This window comes from Hyla sarda, chromosome 10 (genome assembly GCF_029499605.1).
Source record: "Hyla sarda isolate aHylSar1 chromosome 10, aHylSar1.hap1, whole genome shotgun sequence".
NCBI lineage: Eukaryota > Metazoa > Chordata > Amphibia > Anura > Hylidae > Hyla > Hyla sarda.
In genome coordinates, this window is record NC_079198.1 from 12,050,088 (window position 1) to 12,064,454 (window position 14,367).

The 14,367-nt window shown below is 41.3% G+C and overlaps 1 protein-coding gene across 1 annotated transcript; it reads left to right on the plus strand.

Annotated features, from left to right (window-relative positions):
- Positions 1–215: 215 nt before the first annotated feature.
- HAS1 (hyaluronan synthase 1) lies at positions 216–13,735 on the plus strand. The gene is made up of 5 exons (XM_056543219.1): positions 216–263; positions 6,032–6,922; positions 7,708–7,933; positions 11,537–11,669; positions 12,335–13,735. The coding sequence occupies exons 2-5, from the start codon at positions 6,062–6,064 to the stop codon at positions 13,005–13,007; spliced, it is 1,893 nt and encodes a 630-aa protein (XP_056399194.1). The 5' UTR covers positions 216–263; positions 6,032–6,061; the 3' UTR covers positions 13,008–13,735.
- The last annotated feature ends 632 nt before the right edge of the window (positions 13,736–14,367 follow it).

The window sequence follows — 14,367 nt, forward strand, 5'->3', positions numbered from 1 at the left end:
AGCCACACACCTAGTACAGGGGTCACTAATAATAAAGCAATAATAACACTAATAATATCCAATTCCTAATATAAGTGAAGCCGCACATTACTTGGTATATGAGTCTGTGTCAAAAAATCCTGTTAGACTCATTCCACAGAGAGGACAGAAAAGACGTATTTCAGCTATTACGTAGTCATGACATGTGCAAGGTGTGTCCGCTATATTAAAGAAGAAGCACACAGGGAGACTGAGCAAGAAAGGGGAGCAACTCGGCTGATCTGGTAAGAGAAATCCTCCTATTATATGTATATGAGAGATGGATAGATAGATAGATAGATAGATAGATAGATAGATATGAGATAGATAGATATGAGATAGATATGAGATAGATAGATATGAGATAGATATGAGATAGATAGATAGATAGATAGATAGATAGATATGAGATAGATATGAGATAGATAGATAGATAGATAGATATGAGATAGATATGAGATAGATAGATATGAGATAGATATGAGATAGATAGATAGATATGAGATAGATAGATAGATAGATAGATAGATAGATATGAGATAGATAGATATGAGATAGATAGATATGAGATAGATAGATATGAGATAGATATATATGAGATAGATAGATAGATATGAGATAGATAGATATGAGATAGATAGATAGATAGATAGATAGATAGATATGAGATAGATAGATATATATGAGATAGATATGAGATAGATAGATAGATAGATAGATATGAGATAGATAGATATGAGATAGATAGATATGAGATAGATAGATATGAGATAGATAGATAGATATATATGAGATAGATAGATATGAGATAGATAGATAGATAGATATGAGATAGATAGATATATATGAGATAGATAGATAGATAGATAGATATGAGATAGATAGATAGATAGATAGATAGATAGATAGATATGAGATAGATAGATAGATATGAGATAGATATTAGATAGATAGATATGATACAGATAGATAGATAGATAGATATGAGATAGATAGATATGAGATAGATAGATATGAGATAGATATGAGATAGATAGATAGATAGATATGAGATAGATATGAGATAGATAGATAGATATGAGATAGATATGAGATAGATAGATAGATATGAGATAGATAGATAGATAGATAGATATGAGATAGATAGATATGAGATAGATAGATATGAAATAGATAAATATGAGCGATAGATAGATATTGTTCTCTATATTGCTAATTATAGATATATATATAATTCATCTGCACATATATCTGTCCCAGGATGTATATATAAAGCTTTTTATATATAGTAGCACTATTAATGATAAGTATTTAATGTCAGATCAGTATCAGATCATTCTTACTGACCTCTCATTCGGATTATCGCGGGCGCCGATATATAAAAACGGAGAATCCGCAGCATGACATCATTTCTCATCACTTTTATACTTTCCATGTCTGTTCTGCACCAGTCCTTCAGACTTCTGTCTGATCCGCGTCTGCAATGGCAAAGTGACTGAAATAATATCCAAACCCACAGATCACTGTCAGATCCAGATATGTGGGGGCTTGTGGGGACCTGCCCTGACGCCATATTTATAGAGAACTCTGTAAAAAAATGACTGGTCAGGAGAACCACTAGAAAACTGTGACCACATAACTGTGCCATACAGTGCTCAATAATAACAGTACATTATAGTGCCCTGATAATAGTGCCATACAGTGCTCAATAATAACAGTACATTATAGTGCCCTGATAATAGTGCCATACAGTGCTCAATAATAACAGTACATTATAGTGCCCTGATAATAGTGCCATACAGTGCTCAATAATAACAGTGCATTATAGTGCCCTGATAATAGTGCCATACAGTGCTCAATAATAACAGTACATTATAGTGCCCTGATAATAGTGCCATACAGTGCTCAATAATAACAGTACATTATAGTGCCCTGATAATAGTGCCATACAGTGCTCAATAATAACAGTACATTATAGTGCCCTGATAATAGTGCCATACAGTGCTCAATAATAACAGTACATTATAGTGCCCTCACTGCCCTGATAATAGTGCCATACAGTACTCAAAAATAACAGTACATTATAGTGCCCTGATAATAGTGCCATACAGTGCTCAATAATAACCGTGCATTATAGTGCCCTGATAATAGTGCCATACAGTGCTCAATAATAACAGTGCATTATAGTGCCCTGATAATAGTGCCATACAGTGCTCAATAATAACAGTGCATTATAAAGTTAATGTCATAGAGTAATTCATTGATAACTAATAACTGTTCCATATAGTGCCCAAGTAATAGCACCGTAAAGTGTATAATAATAACAGCTAAATATAGTGCCCAAATAATAGTGTTCAATAATAACATTCATTATAATGGCAATGTCATAGTGTAATTCAATGTTAAATAACTGTTCCATATAGTGCCCAAGTAATATTTCCATAACGTGCACAATAACAGCTGAATATAGTACCATATAGTGCTACATTATTAAAGTTCATTGTAATAGTGTAATTCAGTGGTTAGTAATAACTGTTCCATATAGTGCCTAAGTAATAGCACAGTAAAGTGATCAATAATAACAGCTTTATTAAGTGCCAGAATAATAGTGCCCTATAGTGTTACATAATAACAGGGTCACAGTAATTCAATATTAAATAATATCTGCTCTATATAGTGCCCAAGTAATAGTGCTATAAAGTGTGCAATAATAACAGCTGAATATAGTGCACACAGATGTACCCGACAGTGTTCAATATTAACAGTGTCTTACAGTTCAAGCTAAAGACATAGCAGTTTCATACAGTTCCCCAGTAATAGTGTCACAGTGCTCTATAATAACAAGCAATAGTGCCGTAAATCGTTCAATAACAGCTGCATATAGCAATTAACAGTTCCAAACGGTGCTCAATAATATCAGTTCTATATAGTGCCCATGTAATAGTGTCATAGTGCTCAATAATATCAGTTCTATATAGTGCCCATGTAATAGTGTCATAGTGTCCAATAATATCAGTTCTATATAGTGCCCATGTAATAGTGTCATAGTACTCAATAATATCAGTTCTATATAGTGCCCATGTAATAGTGTCATAGTGTCCAATAATATCAGTTCTATATAGTGCCAATGTAATAGTGTCATAGAATTCAATAATATCAGTTCTATATAGTGCCCATATAATAGTGCCATAGTATTCAATAATATCAGTTCTATATTGTGCCCATGTAATAATGTCATAGTATTCAATAATATCAGTTCTATATAGTGCCCATGTAATAGTGTCATAGTGTCCAATAATATCAGTTCTATATTGTGCCCATGTAATAATGTCATAGTATTCAATAATATCAGTTCTATATAGTGCCCATGTAATAGTGTCATAGTGTCCAATAATATCAGTTCTATATAGTGCCCATGTAATAGTGTCATAGTGTCCAATAATATCAGTTCTATATAGTGCCCATATAATAGTGTCATATTGTCCAATAATATCAGTTCTATATAGTGCCCATGTAATAGTGTCATAGTGTCCAATAATATCAGTTCTATATAGTGCCCATATAATAGTGTCATAGTGTCCAATAATATCAGTTCTATATAGTGCCCATGTAATAGTGTCATAGTGTCCAATAATATCAGTTCTATATAGTGCCCATATAATAGTGTCATATTGTCCAATAATATCAGTTCTATATAGTGCCCATGTAATAGTGCCATAGTGTCCAATAATACCAGTTCTATATAGTGCCCATATAATAGTGTCATAGTGTCCAATAATATCAGTTCTATATAGTGCCCATGTAATAGTGTCATATTGTCCAATAATACCAGTTCTATATAGTGCCCATATAATAGTGTCATATTGTTCAATAACAGTAGTTCTATGTAGTGCCCATGTAATAGTGTCATATTGTTCAATAATACCAGCTACCCAAGTAATTGTACCATACACGGCAAAATAATAATGGTTCTGTATGGAGCCATAAAGTGCCACAGTAACATTGCAGCACTATGCTCCATAACGGTATTATATAACAGTACCTAAATCTGCAGCCAACAAAGTAGTAGCAGCTGCCAAGGTTTACTGACTGGTGGAGGCCCAATCATTGACCCCATAGGGGCAAGCTGCATGGTCAAAGTGCTTTTTGGGGAAATATATATCCCCTCAACCTGAGTAGTTTTAGGGCTACTGAATACTGATGACTACTTTAAGGCAGGTCACTAGGGTGTAGATGAGGGTAGACACCACAGGGGGTGAAGATCCTGGATGAGGGTACACCATTGTTATAATCCAGTCCTTGTTAACTGTCATTGGTGGATCTATTGTCGGGGTAAAAAAGGTAAAAAAAAATAAAAAAAAATCAGATGATATCTAAAATAACCAGACATGTTGGAACTGGTTCATGGAATTTTACTGACTCAACAACATTTTATGCTTAGACGGACGTACGGCCGACTGAGCTTCATAGATGTTACCCATCCCCATACATCGAAGACTTCAGCGAAGCTTCATCAATATTTACTATAAGCCAAATACACTGCTTAAAAACATAAAGGGAACACTTAAACAACACAATGTAACTCCAAGTCACTGACACTTGTGTGAGATCCCACTGTCCACTCAGGAAGAACACTGATTGACAATCAATTTCACATGAAACAGACAACAGGTGGAAATTATAGGCAATTAGCAAGACACCCCCAATAAAGAAGTGGTTCTGCAGGTGGTAACCACAGACCACTTCTCAGTTCCTATGCTTCCTGGCTGATGTTTTGGTCACTTTTGAATGCTGGCGGTGCTTTCACTCTAGTGGTAACATGAGACGGAGTCTACAACCCACACAAGTGGCTCAGGTAGTGCAGCTCATCCAGGATGGCACATCAATGCAAACTGTGGCAAGAAGGTTTGCTGTGTCTGTCAGCGCAGTGTCCAGAGCATGGAGGCGCTACCAGGAGAGAGGCCAGTACATCAGGAGATGTGGAGGAGGCCGTAGGAGGGCAACAACCCAGCAGCAGGACCACTACCTCCGCTTTTGTGCAAGGAGGAGCAGGAGGAGCACTGCCAGAGCCCTGCAAAATGACCTCCAGCAGGCCACAAATGTGCATGTGTCCACTCAAACGGTCAGAAACTCCATGAGGGTGGTATGAGGGCCCAACGTCCACAGGTGGGGGTTGTGCTTACAGCCCAACACTGTGCAGGACATTTGGCATTTGCCACTGGCACCCTGTGCTCTTCACAGATGAAAGCAGGTTCACACTGAGCACATGTGACAGAGTCTGGAGACGCTGAGGAGAACATTGTGCTGCCTGCAACATCCTCCAGCATGACCGGTTTGGCGGTGGGTCAGTAATGGTGTGGGGTGGCATTTCTTTGGGGGGGCCGCACAGCCCTCCATGTGCTTGCTAGAGGTAGCCTGACTGCCATTAGGTACCAAGATGAGATCCTCAGACCCCTTGTGAGACCATATGCTGGTGCGGTTGGCCCTGGGTTCCTCCTAATACAAGACAATGCTAGACCTCAGGTGGCTGGAGTGTGTCAGCAGTTCCTGCAAGAGGAAGGCATTGATGCAATGGACCTGAATCCGATTGAGCACATCTGGAACGTCTTGGTCCAGTCACCAATGACACGTTGCACCACAGACTTTCCAGGAGTTGGCAGATGCTTTAGTCCAGGTCTGGGAGGACATCCCTCAGGAGACCATCCACCACCTCATCAGGATCATGCCCAGGCGTTGTAGGGAGGCCATACGGGCACGTGGAGGCCACACACACTACTGAGCCTCATTTTGACTTGTTTTAAGGAAATTACATAATGTTGGATCAGCCTGTAGTGCGGTTTTCCACTTTGATTTTGAGTGTGACTCCATATCCAGGCCTCCATGGGTTGATAAATTTGATTACCATTGATAGTTTTTGTGTGATTTTGAGATAACATAGTATACTGAAAAAATGTTCTGGAATTCTATATGCAAACTGTACCCCTCAAATAATGACTGTATTTTTCCTTTGCAGACACATTTCTCATTGCCGAGGGCCTTCAAAATGGCCGATATACAAAAAGATGACCGCCCGTGGGTGGGTGCAGTTCGGAGGATAGTGACTTTCACTTTCGCATTTATCGTTCTGGCCGGAGTATTATGGGCATTTATTGACAGCATACCCCTAGCTACAGATGAGTTTAAGATCATGGCCTTTGGGATCTATGGTGCCTTCCTCTCAGTCCATCTCATCATCCAGAGTTTCTTTGCCTTTTTGGAGCACAGAAAGATGAGAAGAGGTGGTCTCCCCTGCTCATACACTAAATCTGTAGCCTTGACAATATCTGCCTACCAGGAAGATCCAGTTTACTTACGTGAGTGCCTGGAGTCTGTCAAAAACATGGAATACCCCCCAGACAAACTCAGAATCATCATGGTCATTGACGGCAACAGTAAAGATGACCAATATATGATGGACATGTTCACAGAAGTTTTTGCCAAAGAAGACGTAGGGACGTACATCTGGAAGAACAACTACCATCATTGGGACAAAGAGACAGCCGAAAAGTTCCCTGGTATTGGAGACGTCTTGCCCTTTGACCATTCGTATCAAAATGCATCAAATTCACAAGGGCAAAATATTGTCTATGACAATATCAATGCAGACACTCAGTATGATAACACCATAGGGAACCCTGGGCCATACACCATAGGAATGGAGATGCAGGATCATTTTGGTGACCAATTGCAAGAAGAGCCGTTGCCTATGTACATGGAAATCGAAATGGAAGATCCAACCAGATTGGAGGTTGAGACTCTTATTCGGACAAAGCGATGTGTGTGCATCATGCAAAAATGGGGTGGCAAGAGGGAAGTCATGTATACGGCCTTCAAAGCTCTGGGAGACAGCGTAGACTACATCCAGGTAAGACAAACATTCTACACTTTTAGTGACCAACTAATTTGGGATGAATGTATAGAGTGCCAACATAGCATCGCTCCTGGACCTTTGTTCCTCAGGGGTCCCAAAAGGTCTTTTCACTACAAGACACTAGGTTATGTATGGCACGTGGTAGGCGGGGGCCCTTAACAGATTTTGTTTCAAGCTTTGCTTCTGTAGACAACCAGCTACTTTTTTGGGAAATTTTTTAAATGAACATCTAACACAGTGTTCTCTTCTACCAATACCCCTCTGATCTCAGCCACTTGGGGCTCTGTATAGTTCCCACTGGAAGAGTAATAGCATCTTAATGGCCACTTTGACACAACCAATAATTATGACATCTTGTGACGTTATTCAGAAAAATAGATCATGGTAAACAATGCAGGTAGCAGCCTTTCTTTACTAAAACTAAGGCAAACGGACCCTGTACGGGTTGGAGCAAAACTGACACCACTGGGTCCTGATGGATCTAATTGATTTGAATGGAGTCCGTTGGGTGCCCAGAAATTTACATTAGTTGAGCAGAGAAGAAAATGAGAACATGCACTTTTGTTTTCTCTACTCAATTCCGAAGGTCTTTCCGATAGACTGGCCGACAGAGCTCCATTTACCAGAGCACAACGGCCGGGTGAACTGGTCCTAACCAAGGCATTGACATCAACAACATGTATAGAACAAAGGTTTATAATAAATTTAGCATATTTATTGATTCGTAACTTGTTTGTTTATTCCTATAAACAATGTAACATTTCTATTCGAACCTACAGGTTTGCGACTCAGACACAAAACTAGAACCTCTTGCCACGGTGGAGCTGGTGAAGGTCCTGGAATCTAATGACCGATATGGAGCGGTCGGAGGGGATGTGCGCATCCTGAACCTTTCAGATTCCTACATTAGTTTCATGAGCAGCCTGAGGTATTGGATCGCCTTCAATGTGGAAAGGGCTTGCCAGTCCTACTTCGACTGTGTCTCCTGCATCAGTGGTCCTCTAGGTAAGTCTTTATAGACTATGGTGAGCTAAGTTACTTTCTATAGATTACGCAATTTTACCCTTCTCCTGCAGTGCCACCTTTTTAGATATAGGAAATTAGTAAGATAAAGGAGTTATCTGGATTTTAAATACATATCCCTAACCTACAGGAGTGTCATAGGTGTCTGATCGCTGAGGACCCAACCTCTGGGACTACCGGAGACCTCTAAAACAAGGCCCGACTTTCCACGCTGAACACCCTGAGACGTACTCATCTTGGCAGTGATGGCCCACTCAGCTAATCACAAACTGCTGCAGTGTCCCACCTCAGATGGTTATTGGCTGAGCAGGCCGTCAATGCCAAGACAAGTATGTCTCAGAAGGTCGGGCCGGAGTGTTTTAAGGGGTACTCCAGTGGAAAACAATTTTTTTTTTAATCAACTGGTAACAGAAAGTTAAACAGATTTATAATTCACTTTTATTAATTTTTTAACCCTTCCAGTACTTATCAGCTGCTGTATGCTTCACATGCAGTTCGTTTCTTTTTGAATTTCCTTTCTGTCTGACCACAGTGCTCTCTGCTGACACCTCTGTCCATGTCAGGAACTGTCCAGAGCAGGAGCAAATCCCCATAGCAAACCTCTCCTGCTCTGGACAGTTCCTGAGATGCACCGTGGTCAGACTGGAAAGAAATTAAAAAAAGAAAAGAACTTCCTGTGGAGCATACAGCAGCTCATAAGTACTGGAAAGATTAAGATATTTTTTTTTATAGAAGTCATTTACAAATCTCTTTACATTTCTGGCAACAGTTGATTTAAAAAAAATGTTTTCCACTGGAGTACCCCTTCAAACACTGGAATTCCACCATTCATGAGAAAAAAAAGTTCCTCCCAGCCCCTGGAATGGTGGTGTACTCCATCCACTGCTGCGGGATAGAGATCATGCTCCACAATCCCGATCATCCTATAGCGGTGAATGGTATGATAGATGTGCTGCCGGGACATTATCAACCGGCTCCCAGGAACCTCTGTTGTCATGATTGGTGGGATCACAGTGTTTAAAGGGGTACTCCGCCCCTGGCATCTTGTCCCCTATCCTTTGGATAGGGGATAAGATGTTAGATCGCCGCGGTCCCGCTGCTGAAGACCCCGGGGATCGCCGCTGCGGCACCCAGCCATCATTACTGCACAGAGCGAGTTCGCTCTGTGCGTAATGACGGGCGATACAGGGGCCGGAGCATTGTGACGTCATGGCTCCGCCCCTCATGACATCACGGCCCGTCCCCTTAATGCAAGTCTATGGCAGGGGGCGTGACGACCACCACGCCCCCTTCCCATAGACTTGTATTGATGGGGGCGGGCCGTGACCTCACGAGGGGCGGAGCCGTGATGTAACGATTCTCTGGCCCCTCTATTGCCCGTCATTACGTGCAGAGCGATCTCGCTCTGAGCAGTAATGATGGCGGGGTGCTGCAGCAGTGATCCCCGGAGTCCCCAGCAGCGGCACTGCGGCGATCTGACATCTTATCCCCTATCCTTTGGAGTACCCCTTTAAACACCTTCACATTTATCACCTATCCTGTTGTACCCACCTATCCCACCTAAAAGTATTTTAGGAGGAAAACCCATTTTCGGTCGATTCTGTCTAACTCTGCTCTTCAGCTAGCCAAGGATATTCGGGGGGATATTTTATCTACATAGGGACCCAGGTTGTCCACATCCTTTATTTTAATGGGGTTATCCAAGAATAGAAACACAAATTTTTTCCAAAAACAGCACCTCCCTGTCCTCAGCTTGTGTGTGGTATTACAACTTGGCTCGTTTCATCTTTCATCACCTGAGGACAGAGATGGAGCTGTTTTTGGAAGAAATTGGCTCTGTGTTTCCACCCATGGATAACCCCCTTAAAGGATGCGGGCGTCATGACATCACGATCGAGCCTCTTGTGACATCACGCCACGCCCCCTCAATGCAAGTCACACCACGCCCCCATCCAATGCAAGTCTATGGGAGGGGGCGTGACAGCCGCCACGCCCCCTCCCATAGACTTGCATGGATGGAGGCGTGGTGTGACTTGCATTGAGGGGGTGTAGCGTGACATCACGAGAGGCGAGGTCGTGACGTCAGGAAGCCCGCACCCAGCATTCGGAACAAAATGTTCCGAACGTTGGGGCAGTGGAGTACCCCTTTAAAGGGGTACTCCGGTGAAAACCTTTTTTCTTTTAAATCAACTGGTGGCAGAAAGTTAAACATATTTGTAAATTACTTCTATTAAAAAATCTTAATCCTTCCTGTACTTATAAGCTGCTAAATACTACAGAGGAAATTCTTTTCTTTTTGGAATGCTCTCTGATGACATCACGAGCACAGTTCTCTCTGCTGACGTTATTACAATAATAATAACACTATTTATTGTTGTCCTTAGTGGGATTTGAACCCAACTCCCCAGCACTGCAAGGCAGCAGTGCTAACCACTGAGCCACCATGCTGCGCTTAGCATACATCTGCTATGCATGGTTGCTAAAATGGACAGAGATGTCAGCAGAGAGCACTGTGCTCGTGATGTCATCAGTGTTCCAAAAAGTAAGGAATTTCCTCTGTAGCATTCAGCAGCTCATAAGTACTGGAAGGATTAAGATTTTTTAATAGAAGTAATTTCCAAATATGTTTAACTTTCTGCCACCAGTTGATTTAAAAGAAAAAAGGTTTTCACCGGAGTACCCCTTTAAGGACTTTAAGCAGTAATATTTTCTCCAGGGGTCAAATAATGTTACCAAACAATTATAAGGAGAACTAACCTAAAAATAATGGAGATTTTAGAAACAAACAAGCAAGTCAACAAGTCTAATGTGGTTATCGATATGATGTTATCCAGCACTGGCCATGACCCCTTTATAAATGGCCTTAAAGGGGTACTCCGCTGGAAAACATTTTTTTTTTTTTTTTTAAATCAACTGGTGCCAGAAAGTTAAACAGATTTGTAAATTACTTCTATTTAAAAATCTTAATCCTTCCAGTACTTATCAGCTGCTGTTATGATCCACAGGAAGTTCTTTTCTTTTTGGATTTCTTCTCTGCCTGACCACAGTGCTCTCTGCTGACACCTCTGTCGATTTTAGGAACTGTCCGGAGCAGGAGAGGTTTGCTATGGGGATTTGCTCCTACTCTGGACAGTTCCTAAAAATGGACAGAGGTGTCAGCAGAGAGCACTGTGGTTAGGAAGAAAGGAAATTCAAAAAGAAAAGAACTTCCTGTGGATCACAACAGCAGTTGACAAGTACTGGAAGGATTAAGATTTTTTAATAGAAGTAATTTACAAATCTGTTTAACTTTCTGGCACCAGTTGATTTGAAAAATGTTTTTGTTTTTTTCGAGTGGAGTAACCCTTTAGTGACTAATTATATGTAAAAGATCAACATTTCTCGGCTGATACTGGAGTTTCTAGTTCTTTGCCTCAGGCCAACTTCTATGGTCTTTTGAAAAGCAGACGCAGCTCATAGAGGCCTAAGGCAATGCGTGATCTATGCTCATCTATGAAACATGGCCGCCGTGGGCTCAGGTTTCTCTGAAGATATCTCAAAATTCATTTCAGCATAAATAAATCATTTATTTTATTTTCATTTTAGGTCTTTATCGAAACGATCTTCTTCAGACTTTCCTCGAGTCATGGTATAACCAGAAGTTTTTGGGAACCCATTGTACTTTCGGAGATGATCGGCATTTGACCAACAGAATGCTCAGTATTGGCTACGCAACTAAGTGAGTACCAAGGCACCATGGGTCTGTTGTACTAAAGAAAATGTGATCCATATAATTTTTTGGCTATATGGAGCCCAATTAAAGGGGAACTTTGCCTCTAGACATCTTATCCCCTATCCAAAGGATAGGGGCTAAGATGTCTGATTGCCGGGGTCCTGCCACTGGGGACCCTCGTAATCTCCCTGCTGCACCAGGTGTTTATTTAGAGCCTCGGGTGCAGTGCTGGAGGCTCCTGACGTCACGGCTGCATCCCGCTCATGACGACGCGGCCACGACCCATTGTAACATCACAGCCATGCCCCCTCCCATAGACTTACATTGAGGGGGCATGGCTGTGACATCACGAAAGGGGCGTGGCCGTGATATTATGAGCCTCCACATCGCCATTCATCCGGTGTGGAGTGAAGTTCGCTCCGTGCATAGGATGTCTGGGGTGCCACAGCTGAGATCCTTTGGATAGGGGATAAGATGTCTAGGGGCGGAGTTTAAAATAGATTTGATTTTAAGTATTTTTTAAGCTGAAGGACTTTTAGATAACAATGGTGTGTAGGGTTTGAACTTAGCCAAAGCCAATCAAAGATGGATTCTTGTGTAACTTGTGTAAACTTATAAATTTAAAATAGAAAACAAAGGTCATTTCTTAAAGAAATATGTTTTTCTCACAGGTACACTGCCAGATCAAAATGCTATTCAGAGACTCCTGCCCAGTTCCTGCGTTGGCTCAACCAACAGACCCGTTGGACCAAGTCTTACTTCCGGGAATGGTTGTACAATGCTCTGTGGTGGCACAAGCACCACCTCTGGATGACCTACGAATCCATCATCGCCGGCATCTTTCCATTTTTTGTTACAGCAACAGTAATAAAACTCTTCTTCAGCTGCCACCTGTGGGACATCATGTGGGTTCTCCTCACCATCCAAATCATTGCAACCGTCAAAGCCTTGTATGCATGTTTCCTTCGAGGCAACATGGTCATGATATTCATGTCTTTGTACGCTGTCCTGTATATGGCCGGCCTCCTTCCATCCAAGTACTTTGCCATTCTTACTATGAACAAGAGCAGCTGGGGAACATCTGGACGAAAGAAGATGGTGGGCAACTATATCCCTCTTCTACCCCTGTCCATTTGGTGGGGAGTGCTCTTTGCTGGTCTTCTCTACACCATCATCATGATGTCCCTTTGTACGGACTGCAGACTTGTTGATGCTGAGAAAAACTACTTGATCTACGGAGCTTCGGCTTATGCCGGCTACTGGCTACTCATGGTCGCCCTCTACTGGCTTTGGATCAGACGCTGCTGCAGAAAGAGATCCGATTACTACGACGTTGAAAACTGACAAGGGATGAGAGACAAGAAAGAGTCAATCCGAAAGAGCACAAAACACCAGAAGTATTATCCAAGAAGTCCAGTCTGACATTGTGGTGGTTCAATCATTCACAATGGTTGTTGGCACCACCTTTGCTCCTATGTTCTTCTAAAGTGACTTCCAGAATCTCATCGGTTCCGCCTCCTGAATTATCTTGAGGTGTATGTTCTTAAGAAACCACAACCAAAGATGGTCAATTAGAAGGTTTCTATGGTCACCATACAAGCAATGATTGAGTTCACACCTTGCCCAGTTTCCAATGTTGCAATAGAATGTGAATCCAACGTTCGTATTGGTTGGACCAAAGTAGGTGTCAAGTAGAACTCTCGGTCACCAGACGTGATTATATCAGTTTACATTAGGCAGTAGTGATTACTGATGAGCAGCAGGGGCTATATTCGAATTTGTGATATTTTGCGAATATATGGACGAATATTCGTCCTATATTCGCAAAGTTCCTTTTTTTCATGCAAAATTTCGTAATTAAATTCGCATAGTGCGCATGCGCAATTATATATTTCACCTAAAGGAAGGGAGGATCAGTGTCCAGTCTGAAAGTGCCGATATTCGCATAAATATTCACATTAAAATTTACTGAAAAAAACAAACGAATAGTCTTCATTACGAATATATATCACTCTATTCTAAAAGTGCCGATATTCATGGTAAAAATAAGCATTTCGAATATTCGTGCTCAACACTAGTAGGGATGAATGACAGGGGCCATATTTGAATATATTGACGATTATTTGTCCCATGTTCGTGAAATTCACATCTTCGCTATGTTCGTTCACTTATTTTTCCATGCGAATTTTCATGTGCAGAAAAAGTCGCATGTGAAATAAAAAAAAAAAAACGAAAATTCATCATTACGAACATATAGCACTATATTCTAAATATTCGCGAAGTGCCAAAATTCGCGATAAAATTTCGCATTGCGAATATTCTTGCTCAACACTAATAGGTAGTACATTGCTCATTGGATTTACCCTTTTATTACATGTGTTCAGCGTGTCTACATATCCAAGACAAAACATTCAATGCTATTATCGTGGACTTTAGAGATCTAAGTCTTCTAGTGACTTGTAGCACAACGTATACTCCGAAGAAAGGGTCAACACTTTAACCAATGGAAGTTACGGCCCATTAAATTTCCTCTTACCATCCAAAGAGGGGACAGCGGCTCAGGGAAGATTCATTAAAGGGTTACTCCACTGGCCAGCGCTCGGAAGTAAATGATCTGAATGCTGTTTTCGCGCTGTGGTCGTCATTGCCCCGTGTCGTCACGGCCACACACCCTCAATGTAAGTCTATGGAAGGGGGTGTGACG